Genomic DNA, 13362 nt, shown 5'->3' on the forward strand with positions numbered 1-13362 from the left:
GTCGTTCCAATTTGTGCTTCCTTTTAAGATTCATAACTCTGCACTAACAAAACAACCAGTGTGAGCAAAACATTAGCAAAGCAGTCGCTCTAATTGTGTCTGGATACAAAACTTAATATATTCGGGTAAAAAACATTTGGTAACTGAGAATTTTGGCAGCCAATGATTTTAGCTAGAGTCTAATATTAACTACTAATATGCTCACGGTGACTATGTTATTATCTTGGGCAGATATTGTACTCATAAACCAGTAGCATATGAGGGCAATCAGTGCAGGCAGTGCTTGTCCAAAGAAAACTAAAAATAGTTATCAATTAAAAGAACTCTAGTTAAAGCAATCTCTTTCCTTGTATGTCCAACAGAATTGTCATTAAGCTTCTCATGGTTTTGTGTCCATTCTTTTAATTGCTGCCATCTTTTTGTCACAGTTGCCTTTTGTCTCTGAAAGCAAGCTTAACTCCACTTCCTCTGAAATCTGTAGTTTGCATTGTTTTTAAGGTGTGTCTGAGTCCTGTTGATGAGGTCTGAATCTGGGTAAGCTGAAAAGCCAGCAACTTTGCAATATTAGCAAGTAAACAATGCGTGTGTTATTTTTCTTCTACAAGATAATTTTCCATTTACTAGTCATCTTAGCCAGCATGTGTGTAGAGGAGTTTTTGTAAGTTCTTTAGCACATTAGTGAGGAAAACCTTGATGATGAAGGAGGACACCAAATCCTAGCATGTGCGGCTTAATGAAACAGGCAAGTTGCACCAGACTGGACCAACAATTTCAGGTTACAATTTATGACCCCTGTAATCTCGTTGACTAGCAACTTGTAAGTCTCACAGTAATTCATATTCTTCTTTATCATCTATTTTAACTCAAAAAGGGATGATAATCTACGAAATAAACATTATGTTGTATTTGCTAAGATACTGGTGATTACCGTTATATAATGATTTCTGTCTCAAGGCTTTTATAGGACGTGCTTAATCTTATTTCGTGCATTAAAAATATTTTTCAGATTTGCCAATTTTTAATGCAGCTGTTCACAATGGCCACATAATTTCACTGGACAATTTTTTTTTTCAACCAAACTCGATTTTTCGCATTCAGATAAAGGGAGCTGACCAATCAGATCACTGCATTTGGCAACAAGCGCACTAATAACTCAAAAAGCTTAACTGGAATTGTACATATGATAATAAAAACAATCTTATTTAACCTCAGACACGCAGCTACACGCTGCTGCACGTCAGTTGGCTCTCTAAAATGACAAAAAGAGCTCAAACTGACCCCGAAATATGTATGTGTGGTTGTGATACTGCTACAACTCGCCGAACCCAGAATATCCATATCTCCCTTTTCTTGTTTAGAAACATGGCGACCAGCACCTCATGGCTTAATGTTGACTTCATTTTTCCCCCACAGTTTTTCAGGATGAATTTGCTGCATAAACGCAACACATTCGGTGTAAATATATTTTTCACGTTATGTTTGCATCCAGAAAATTCTTAATTTAATGTTGTTTTATTCACAAAGTGTTCAGTGTGTAACAGCCTTTTAGAGCAGATCTTTTGAATTGTTTAATCAGGACAAACAGGTGTAAATAATGGCTATTTAATTAGGGTATGCAGCATTCGTGTTTCTGTGTTTTCATTGTGGCTCAATGACAAGGCTTCATTGAATTACCTGAATTGAACAGTCATTGTTAACGTGATTAGTGACACCTGTGCTTCCCTCGATAAATGCCTCAAAATATCTGCTATAAGGTCTTTCATAGTCACTGCCATTGAGCACCTGTCCACCAGGTGCATGGTCACCTGACACATTTATCTTATCACCTGTTCCAGTTTTCTAATAATCCACACCTGCTTCTCATTATCGCATCAGTCCATTAATGGACCAGCTGCTTTCCTCTTACCCACGTTTGAACCTGAACTTGATCCGTTCTCAGCATGTTGTTGTTTATCATTGTCATTCTGTCTTATTTCTTTTTCGTCTCTAAGTTCAAGGCTGGAGCTGGACTTCTTTTCAGTATGCGTTAGATGTCTTGTCCTGCAATGTCCTGGACACGTCAGCTGTCCATCATAGGTTGTTTTGGATGACAGATTTAAAGGTGACTCACCAGCAGCTTACTTAATGATGTGGCAGATGTAAGGTTGCTTTGTAGCTGTAGGTTGTTTCACTGCAGTGCCCTGCATGTTCTGTGACTCCCCTTGTTTTAAAAGAAAGCTTGCAGAGAGCACATATGTAATAGATTGTAGTGCACACAGATACACACCACAAGCTGACCAAGGAGTTACAGCTATGGGGGGAGGGGAGGAGATTATGTTTTATTATACATGCCATCACTAGCTGTAATCCACTTTAACAGGGCTTTGCTTGCTGACATGCTTTAGATAGGGCACACAACTGAAAGACAGAAACTATCCACTCAAAGTCATGCCTAAAATTAACATTGTTAACTTGTTAAACTTTAGCCCATGCGTCAGTTATGACCACACAAAAATGACCATGTGGATTTTGAAGCTGAATCATCAACAGTGTAACTATGGGAATGAACAAACGAGAAGTAAAACAGTTTAACAGAAGCAGAAAAACCTCTCTTTCTCCAACCACTTACTCTCTGTCCTTTTAATCAGCCAGTGACTAATCTTACTGACTTTTTATTACAATGATAATAATGATAAGGGGTTGAACTCCCAAAGTTGGAATCTTAGGTACATCTTAGGCCTCTGCAGGGTTCTTGTTTATATCAGATGTTGAGATGTTATACAACTAACTAGCAGTGAGCTAAAAGGACACATTCTTTGGATTTATCCACTTGTATCACCTTATAAAAGCATCATATTGTGTTTGATTTCATGACAGTAGCATTTTATTTATATTAGCAAACGCTGAATTATGCATGACACATACTGATCGCTTCACATTGCTTAGCAACCACCTAACCATGGGGTAACATGGCCTGTTTTTTAACTTTCATGCATCTATAACACCTTATAACTTCTATAGTTTTAATTTCAGAGCAAAAACATCTCATTTATGGATGAAAAAAATGTAATGTACATTTCTATCAGCCACTTAGTTACAATATGAACCACATCTTTTCTCAGCAGTGTAGGAACTGGGCATGCAGTATTCGTACTAATATATCAGTGTTTCAGAGTGTCAGGAGGGTTTTGCATAATTATGGGAAATATGTGACGAGATCAGCATAATCGCTGTCAACAGACTCATGTTTTAATAGTTTAAAAATACCTGTTTATGCTATTTTCATTAAGTCCCTGGAGAAATGAACCAAGACTGCATAACTTCACACATCTCAGTGGCTACGTAACTGGCTTTGAAAACAACTGTGATCTTGTGAAGCTGACATGTGAATTCTGTTGAAGTAACTATGGTTGACATTAGTTTACCGTTCCCACTTACAGTCAATATTCATAGTCTGTTCGCAGTGTTATACTATCAGTATCACGCTCTTGGTAATCAGTTGCTTTGTCAACAGTCAGTTCCAATAAAACAGAACAGCATTTTTTGGAAGGACAGAGTGGTCGCGTGAGCAAAGGAAGCCACGTAAATCATATTTACTTTTACAAACTTGCCAAGTAAAGATCCAAATGAGGCCAAGTACCTGGTAAAAGACTGTAATTAAATTAAAACTGAGAACACACTGATGCCTCAAATATTTGCTTTAAAGTGGCCGGCCACCAGCTGCTTGGTTGGAACAAGTAGATGCACAAACCTTAGTCTGGGTTGTGAGGGTATCTCAACAAGATCTTGTGATAGATCCAGAGGAACAACCGAATGGAGGGAGGGCAGTAGGGACAATACTGAGGCTGTCCCCTGTAGGCCTCATACCAGATAAAGATCTGATTATTCCCTCCTTTTGGCTGGCTTTGCAGAGTGGACAGTGGACTCTGTATTTTTTTTTCTCTGTTGAGCAGTGTGGACTCTCCTCCAGCCAGTGCCCAGCAATTTAAGGGAAGCTGTTGTTTTGGAGAGCCACTGTGGGAAAGTCATTAAAGTGTAAAGCATCTCTCTTTTATTTCTTTCTAAAGGAGTCCTGGAAGAGGCTTCCACTAAGGCGGTGGATGTTAATGAGTGCTGACACAGATCGGCCACCCCCACAGTGCCGTGTGTGCCGATAGCCGCTGCCATGGCAAACGGATTCTCTGCAAGAAAAACCAGCCTGCCGGACGCTCACTGAAAATGGCTTCAACTCCTCCACAGGTGGCCAGTGTCTACATATACCAGCAAGCTACTAAATCAGGCCTTTTGTTCCTTCAGGAAAGTGTCTTTGACTCGCTGAGGTGGTGGTTGTTGGTCAGTACTGTGCCATGTGCTCCAAAGATCAGCTTGTCAGTATTTATTTACAGATGATCAAGAGAATATCTGATACCCAAAACATGACTCTAATTTATAATTTAAACAAGGATGATTCCCCCCCCTCCCCCAAACAAAAAGTGTCCTCTCACTAATCATGTCATCATTATTTCATGCAATATATAATTAAGTGGCACAGTAGACATTGCACAGGTAATCAGAAAAATACCTCTCATCCTTTCTCCGGTGAAATGACCCTCATTAACAAAGCATTACAAAGCCACAAAACAGACCTAACAACATGCTGCGATCAATGTACAAGTAGCAGTTTGCACTGACTCTAAGGCCAGAAGATTGCCTGTACTGCAGAAAGCCATGAGGGCAGTTCCCTTTTATGCAACCTTAACTGCTGCGTATAAAACAATAAGATGTGGCAAACACTGAAAAAATAAGCTGACATCAGTCTAATGTTGATTTATGGAGTTTGACAGTGACACTCAAATGTAGAGCAGAGAAACCGGTCTGAAGCAGTCTGCTGGGGAGAGTGGTGTTTTTCATCGTCTGCATTTCTTTTAAAAAGAGGGGCCTCTGCTGGAAACAAGCGGTACCACATGTTGTTTACCAGCCATTTTTTTTGCACCCCAGGACATCCCAATACAGTATTCACTTGGCCCATTCTGTTCTGTAACCAGAGCATGTTAGCTGTCTCATTAAACATAATCCTTAAATACAGACTGTATTCTCACGTGACACCGGGGGTGCAGTGCTCGCAGAGCTCTAGACAGCACGTGAATATCACCACAGTGTGTTATTTTGACTTGCATGACCCATGAGTTGAATATTTGCAGAGTAATCAGCCTTAAATATCAGCATGCACACACAGCACTGTTCTATTTTCAGTTTGTCTATTGATCTGCTTGGTTAAACAGTCGATCGCAGGCTAAAGGATAACATTCACAGAACAGTTCAAAGACCCATACCGGAGGTAAAGAGACACTGTCCAAGCTGTGTGCATACCTTGGACAGTGAGTGTGTGAATGGGTGGATGATTGTGTATAGTGTAAAGCGCTTTGGGGTCCTTAGGACCAAGTAAAGCGCTATACAAATACAGACCATTTACCATTTTACCATAGCAGCCAAGCATTACTGAAGCAAGTGAAAGCAGCATTGATTGGCTTTGTTAATGGCTGGATATAGGAGAGAATGATTGATTTGACTGCTTCTGCACTGATGCTTTTCACGCGCGTTCTGCTCGTCACTAGAGTTGCTGTGCTTTGTTTTGTTCTTCTTCCCAGTACTGCGCCGTGCTCCTACTACTGTGTACGTTTCCTTTTTGCCAGGGCCCACGTAGATTTGTGAAAAGCCAGGTTATGTAACAGCCCCGGCCACTTGAATATGCTGCCATTTACTGAGGGGTGAATGGAGGAGTTAAGAACAGCAATGGAGCCATTGTCAGGGTCATTGGTATGCAGAACACTGCGGCATTACTATTAGGACCCTCGTCAGTTTTGATGAAAATCTGCTGTATCTTTGCCCCCTGATCTGTGAGGCGCTTTCTTCTCCGTGTCGCCCTCGGACTATTCCTGTTGGAGACCAACTGAAACAGCCAGGCAGTCACGAGGCCCGCCCATACAACGCACTTGGAGAACCAAAACAACCTTATCCTATCAGCACCGAGAATAAAGTCAACTTTGATATGTTTTCACGTTAAATCACATGCTGAAAGGTACTCAGTGCACAATCTTCAGTAAACACTTGACTTGCAAGGTTGCACAAGGCCTGAAGTATTTTCTCAAGTGGACTAACTGAACCTTTGAAGGTGGCCAGCAGCAAAAGTCATCATTTTCTCCTGCATTAAACCTGATTGCTTTATATTCTGAAAGAGCAGTCTGTGATATCATTATTGACATGGAGAATAATAAGAATTCAACATGCATTTTCATCCTTATGAAAATAACCACCCTCCTGGTTCATTTTAGTCTAAACACAAGGGTTCACCCAGCTCCTCCATCTTCCCTCTCCTCCCTCCCTGTCTGTCTTTTGGAAGCGGAGCGAACTGGGTTAGGGTTATATAACCGATGTCTGTTCTCATAGATCCTCAGCAGCTCGTCTTCCCCTAATCTTTTCAGCTTGATTACACCCTCCTTTCCCTCTCCTCTGCCGACTCATTCAACTGAGAGCCTTCCCATGCACAAGCACATCCACGCGGGAGCGCACGAGCAGTGCATCAGGATCCGCCACGCTCCGGTTTGGAGCGGATGGGACGCTTGTGTTTTGCAGGTGTGAGCACGAGTGTGTGCAAAAGCTGTTTTGTCGCTGTGCCACATCTTGTCATGATGAGGAAGAAGACGAAGGCTTCGTCTGAGGTCAGCTGTGTATGCTCAGCAGTCCTGCCTCGTTTTAGCATCACTAACAATCAGTATTGGTCTGGTTGATGTTTGTGAGGGGAAACAGTTACATTTTTACTGTGCACGCTTAATATTTGACATACCAACACACAGCGGAGCTGAAAGAAAGCAGCTGGCAATGGATGTGTTCTCACAGTTTATCACAGTGGAAACAAAGCAATGTTTCACAATGTGTCAACATTTACTACCACTTGTTTACTGTGTGCCTCTGCTTCTATGAATGTTCTTTCACTTCAGCTTTCTGACAGACTTTAGACATACTGCTTTATTCTGATAAAGCAAAAGTCAGCAGTCACAAGGTACACATGCAGGATGGAAAAAAAGAAGAAGAAAGAAATCCAGGTCACAGGCTGAAGGCGGTGTGTCTGCTAAGGGTGTTTATCATTACCCCTAATCTGATACGAAGCACTGATGCAAAATCTGTCCAAGAATTATATCTTGATTTCAGCAATAACGAAAATGATCCACTTTTTATAGCCTCCCCATATTACAGTGGACATTGACTATGTTGAGGAAATCACGGCTTTAATCACTATAAAAATGACTTTAAAAGCAGTCTGTGTGGACACAGGTGACTTCAAGGGTCAAAGGGCGATATCCATTTGTTTTTTTCATGGCATGTAAGCTGAACTAGTGCAGTTAACGTGACCGTCCCATTCCTGAACTTTGCCCCCACAGGCCATAAAAATGTGAATATTTCTACTCAGCCTGCAGCTTTGCCACAAACCCATTCACCTTCAAAAGGTGGTAAATCTTCCAGCCTTCAGGTGGATAAAGGTTTAACGTGTTATACAAGTCTCTTCACTCCAGGCCAAGAGGCAGAAGATGCTGGGAACATGTTTGACAGAGGTCCGAGGGAAATGTTTGGGACAACATAAACCTGGAGTGGTTTTCATGTTTTTGCAATATACCAACTGTTCTGCCGCAGGTTTAATCACAGAATCCCATTATACGCAGTCGATGCATGACTGACACGACGTCTTGGCCGAAGTCCTCGTCTGGTTCATCCAGTAACTGTGACCAGCCTCAACCAAGCATCTGCTGCTTCAAACTCTTTCCAGCACTTTACTTCACTGTCACTGTAAACGTATGTGTCGGTGCATCATTCGAAATGCATTTATTAGAAAACCAAAGTATAATGAGATTTTTTTTATTTTTGCTACATACTAATGCCTCAAAATCTCTTTAGGGTTTCATTAGTGGTGCTGACAACCCAAGACTCACTGTATCAGGAATTTAGCAGAGGTATTGAGTCGCTTTTGGAGTCTGAGGAAAACATCCTGGGTCTATTTTGTCATCTGTGAGCTTCCACGGAAAGTAGAGCACCCCAGATTTGTGCCTTGATCATCCTGTATGTACAAAAAGGGAGTGGGGGCAAGCGATGGTCTGCTACCCTGATTAGAGGTGATTATCAGGTGAGATTGCCAAAAACAGTTTCTTGTCACATTTTCATACTCTTTCTAGGAATATGATGGAGACTGCAGACATTTGTGACAGCTTCCTCTACTGATCTTTGAATGCCAGTAATTTTTATGTGGATTCAAATTCACTTAAATATAACCCACTATAAGACTGGTTAGTGTGATTTCCACAGGAGAGGCTTGTTATGAGCGACTGACATCTCTTGGCTTGTTGTAAAATGACAGCCGCTTTTCCGTAACCTCACTGAAACGCACACATGTGGTTGTAGCGACCTCCAGTGGTAGCAGCTTTGAGCGCATACGCAAACACTTAGCAGAAGAGCCAGATGGACCTCATATGGAGTTCTTCACTCAAGGCCATCTTGATCTAATGTGTTCGGGTAGATGCAACATTTCTGGTTCTTCACAGCAGATTTTCAGCCAGGCTGCCTGACTGAAACACTCAGTTATTCAATCAATTAGTCAACTGACAGAATTTAACCACAAAAAAAGGTAAATAACGCAAAAGCTTGCAGATTTGACCCCCTGTTCTTTACCAGCGTAATTTGGGTGTCTTCAGGCTTTGCACTGCTGCTGGGAAAAATAAAACAAGCAAGGAAACTGGGGTGGACACTCACCTCTATTTTCAAATGTGCCATAAACTTTAAAAAAAAAAACCCAATTGTTATAATTACTATATTAACAGTAATGCAGGTCATTTTTAGTGGAAGAAGACTACACAAGAAATATAAACTTGAAAAGTATTTTTTACAGAAAGAGCCTTTTTATTTATGCCTTTTAAAGAAATCACATTGGGTTAGGGTCCTTTAAATTAGAGTCTTGACAAAAATATTCTATCCTTTACATGTTTTTTTTGTTTCACATTTTCTATAGGTGCTACACAATTTAAAACACACAGACAACATTAATCATTCACATCAGGGTGTTTGCATTCCCGTAACCCATTTTCTGAGCATGCAAAATTAAGCTTGACACTCTAATTTAGCATCAGAGGCGAACTCTGAAGGAACACCAACTGGCTTTTTTTTTAAAATGTCAAACAGTGTCTGTTTGTCTGTATGTATGCAACTGCTACCTCATACAGACTTCTGAGCACATCCTGCATGCATTTATAACACAAAAAAACACAAAATCACTGAGTCTTTCTTATCAATGCTGAATAGAAATCTGGAGCCAAACAAAGGCTTTCCGCAGAAAACTGCTGTTGTGCACTTTTTTATAGCCCTCATTAGTTTGATCCTGATATCTCAGTCTAAGGCAACTTTTCCTTTCAAAGGAAATCAGGGGTTGAATGTCTACTAGGCAGATTTAAACTGACATGAAGCCATCACAGTGACGGGGAACAGATGCATTTTATATAATTGGAATATCTAAACTTCTTGGCTTTCCAGTGCTGTCAATGTTAGGTCCATAGGAGGAAAACATCTCCTGTGAAATTCCTTTGTTCACATTTAGAAAAGATGCTCTTATAGCACTCTAAAAAAGTAATGAAATGCACGCTGAGTAAGAGGAGAAAGAAATCCTTGCTCCGACTGCATTAGGAACTACCGAGTAAAGCTCTGATCAACATGACCTTAAACTGATGGGGTTGCCTTCGATTAAAAGTTTAGCATGTTATAAACCGCCAGATGAAAAGAGAGAAACATAATATTCACAGCATTGATGATGGTATTCGTTACATCAAACTACAGAAATAATGACTTCGAACGACACTGTATATAGTTACACCTGTATACATTGCAATTGGCTATTGTGTGGTGCAATCCCTTTGCATTTCAAGGGAATATTGCTTTGGCACATGTATGACCTATAATAGCTTACACCCCCAAAACAAGCTGAGCACTGAGCATGGCACACAAAATGCCAAATGTCATTAAATGCGTTTCCGTCCAGTTTAGCTACTGACCTTTCACGTGTAAAGTTTTCAGAAGAAATAAATAATCAGATGTTTAGTCTTTTTTGTTAGTTAGCCCTCTAAAGTCACTGCTGAGAGTTGAGGTTTCCATTAATCAGAACAAGAGTGAAAAAGAGTGTTTAAGGTTTCAGACTCTTTGACTTCTTCATGAAATCAGTTCATAATGCCCCACGTTAAAAACAAAGACCTGTAAGAAAACGACACGAGAGAGGTAGGAATTTGAATTCCGAAACCTTTGATCCACAAATACTTGCATGCTATTTAGAAAGTAAATAAATGAATAAATAAAAGTGTAACTTTTGACACCTTTTCACAACTAGAAATATGGCAGTACGTAAACTAGAGAATACAATCACACCCAGCAGCCCCTCTGCCCAGAAGGATATTTACACTACTAGCATAGACTAAGAGTTTCTGCCCTGCTAGATGACCACTTCTTCACGTGGTAGGTTGAGCTTCACCTCCCCTCCTGCTGCTGTGGAGGTTGAGTAGACTGCGGTGGCAGAAACACAAGACGGGCCGTTTGTCTCCATGGTGAAGAGCTTGCAAGGTCCCGGCAGGGCTGCATCAGCATCAGGAGCCTCTTTTTCTGAGCTGGATGCCTGGGATGATGCAGGGGAGGATGTGGGGCTCAGCTGCACAGCTGTAGTGTCCTGCAGCGTGTGCTCGCTGGTCTCTATTTCAAACGCTGCCCCGCCAGCCTGCCCGCCGTGTCCCATCAAGCCAGCCCCTCTGCCCCCAACCTTGGACCTTCGTGAGCTGTGTGGAGGCGGGAGTCGACTGCACACGCAACACGCTCCGAAAAAGGAAAAGGCCACCAGCAGCAGGATAGGTCCGATGATGATTGGGGGGTTGGCAGAAGGCATCAGTGTGCTGAAGGCGAATGCTCCCACCAGGGTGATGTTGAGTCCAGCCAGCATGATGCATAGGCCACAAGCACAGCAGAGTGCCGGAGAGGGCAGGCCATGAGGGCGAGACTTCCTTTTCTTCTGGGGCTCCTTTTTAGGCACAGGGGTGCCGGTGTTTCTATCAGCGATGACCATGGTTTCCCCTCCAGGCTCTCTGGCTTTCTATCTTCTATCTTTTTGTAGATACACAAAATAAAGGAAAATAAGCTTTTTTAAGTCATTACAATGGCACTGGTGTGCACATGTAGAAAAGCTCTGTCAATCAGTGAGCTTTGATCTGTCACCTCATTGCGCTGCTACACCTACAGAATACAGACATGAGAACAGATTGTAAAAAGTTGAGTGAGCAGCACTCAGGTAGTGGTCATCTATTGGTGACACCTGCATAACATGTGAAGACAGCTGGCCACTGAAATCTTCCTAAATCAATTACACTGTTTAAAAAAACAAAAAAGGATCTAAACAGCACCTGTACAACAGCCGCATGGACGGGCAATTCACTCTAGATGGCCTAAAATAAGCTCCGTTAAAAAAAAGGGAAGCATGAGCCCATTAAGAAAAATCCTCAGTGGTACTTAATAACATGTCTTTAAGATGGCATCTCTATTTATTTTCTCTTAAACTGTGTACAGTCACCGTGCAGCTGCTTCATTCATGCCACCCAAGCCACTAGAGGAAAGGCTGTGAGTGTTTAGTTGCAATCAAATGAGCCCTTTCATTCCAGCATGCACCCATTCAAGAGCAGACAGGAGACCTAAGCAGAGGGGATGTGTGAAAAATATATTTTTGTAAATATGTGTCTGTAAATGTGTGATATATCGCAGTTGGCACGTTTATAAAACGGGTTTTGCTTGAGAGGCGTTTAAATGCGCCTTTACTTCCACTGATGTTGCATTTCTGCAAAAATTAAACCATGAAAGAAGGGGCGAGACACTCACCCTTTAGGTTGATGCACTGAAGGTCTTTCCATTGTTTGATCAGCAGATTTTCACCGCGGTTACCGGTCTTCTAATTAAGGGGCGAAATAACTGAGACGCTGAAAGGGCGAATCAGCACCAAACGAACGATTTTCATCCTGTTCTCGTGGCTTCACAGTCCTGAGGGCACAAGTCATGAAAGCCCTTCAATCACTGGCTCAAGCAAACACGCACAGACACACATACACGCGCACACACGATTCAAGGCGACCGACAAGATAAAATCCGAGAGTGGAAAAAAAGAAGAAGAAGAAACAGGCAGAAGATCACTTAGGTGAAATGGCATTTCTTAGGAGCAGACACACCGCGCGCTGCTGCTCCAGATGTGGACCGAGCAGCACGTAACACCTGACAGGTCAGCCCGAACCGGAAATGGTGTTCCAGACATCTCTGTCTGTGTGAAGCTGTCATATTTTCATTCATTCATATCTGAACTGAGCATATTCCCTCCGTCGCCGGACCGCTGGATGCGAAGCTCGTTCCCGAGCCACCCCTGTGTGCGCGAGCGAGTGTGCAAGTGGAGGAGGGAGTGATGAAGGTGAAAGCTGTTGCTCTCTGCCTTCAGCCCACACCGCAATGTTGCTGATTCTTGAAAAAGGCAAAGGATTTTAATTTATTCCACAGCTCTCTCGAATATAAAAATGTTTTATCTAAAATTATTATTTATTTATGCTGTGTATTATTTTATAATATAATTCAATATGAATATTTTTCTGTTAAAATATTTATTTATTTAATATTATAATTTAATAGAATAGAATTTAATATTATAATTTAATAGAAAAATAGAAAAAATATTATATTCATTCATTTTGTATTATTTTATGTAGCTATTTATTATTTTACTATAATTCAATAAGAATATTTTTCTATTAAAATATTTATTTATTTGTTTATCTATTATTTTATATTATAATTTAATAGGCAAAAATATTGTATTTCTTTACGTGACTATTTGTTATTGTATATTATTTATATGAATATTTTCTATTAAAATATTTACTTGTTTATTCATTTTGATCTTTTTTTGATCATGTAGCTCATGATGATGATAATGATCCAGTGTCTACATTGTTGGCTATCAGCTAAATTAACTGGTAATAAATCGAGGATAGCTATTATTAGACCAACTTTTGGCTTGCTGTGGTAAAAGATGAGTCATCAAAACTCAAAAGGGTCACGACCTTTGCAGTAAGTCAGCTAGTTTGCAGCTACTGAATCTATACATGACCGCAAAAGTGTGTTAGTAACAAAACAGTCCTTTAAATGTTTTAAAAGGGTTTAAACCTTCTTGTTGCCACCCAGGTTATTTACTTATCTTGTAAAATATGGACTATATTTGTATATGCAGTTCATTACGTGCTCCTCCACTGTCTAACTCCCAGACACAGGGGGATTGTGGTGTTGTGATTTGAGGTTTGA

General features: G+C 40.9%; 1 protein-coding gene across 2 annotated transcripts; it reads right to left on the reverse strand.

The window, feature by feature from the left end:
• Positions 1-8907: 8907 nt before the first annotated feature.
• On the reverse strand, positions 8908-12457 carry tmem275a (transmembrane protein 275a). 2 transcript variants are annotated; one of them, XM_085389443.1, is made up of 2 exons: positions 11902-12457; positions 8908-11136 (listed from the first exon to the last, which is right to left on the reverse strand). In XM_085389443.1, exon 2 carries the CDS (start codon positions 11096-11098, stop codon positions 10478-10480), a length of 621 nt encoding a protein of 206 aa, XP_085245569.1. In that variant the 5' UTR covers positions 11099-11136; positions 11902-12457; the 3' UTR covers positions 8908-10477. The 2 variants fall into 2 exon arrangements, with proteins under 2 accessions (XP_085245569.1, XP_085245571.1); XM_085389445.1 differs by having other exon boundaries at positions 8908-11265.
• Between the last annotated feature and the right edge of the window lie 905 nt (positions 12458-13362).

Source organism: Rhamphochromis longiceps, linkage group LG18, assembly GCF_057381845.1.
Source record: "Rhamphochromis longiceps isolate RC_006_pf linkage group LG18, R_longiceps_female_GT1.1, whole genome shotgun sequence".
Taxonomy (NCBI): Eukaryota; Metazoa; Chordata; class Actinopteri; order Cichliformes; family Cichlidae; genus Rhamphochromis; species Rhamphochromis longiceps.

Bases quoted from the DNA above. Each gene is read 5' to 3' on its own strand.
- tmem275a (XM_085389443.1), bottom strand. From the start codon at position 11,098: ATGGTCATCGCTGATAGAAACACCGGCACCCCTGTGCCTAAAAAGGAG.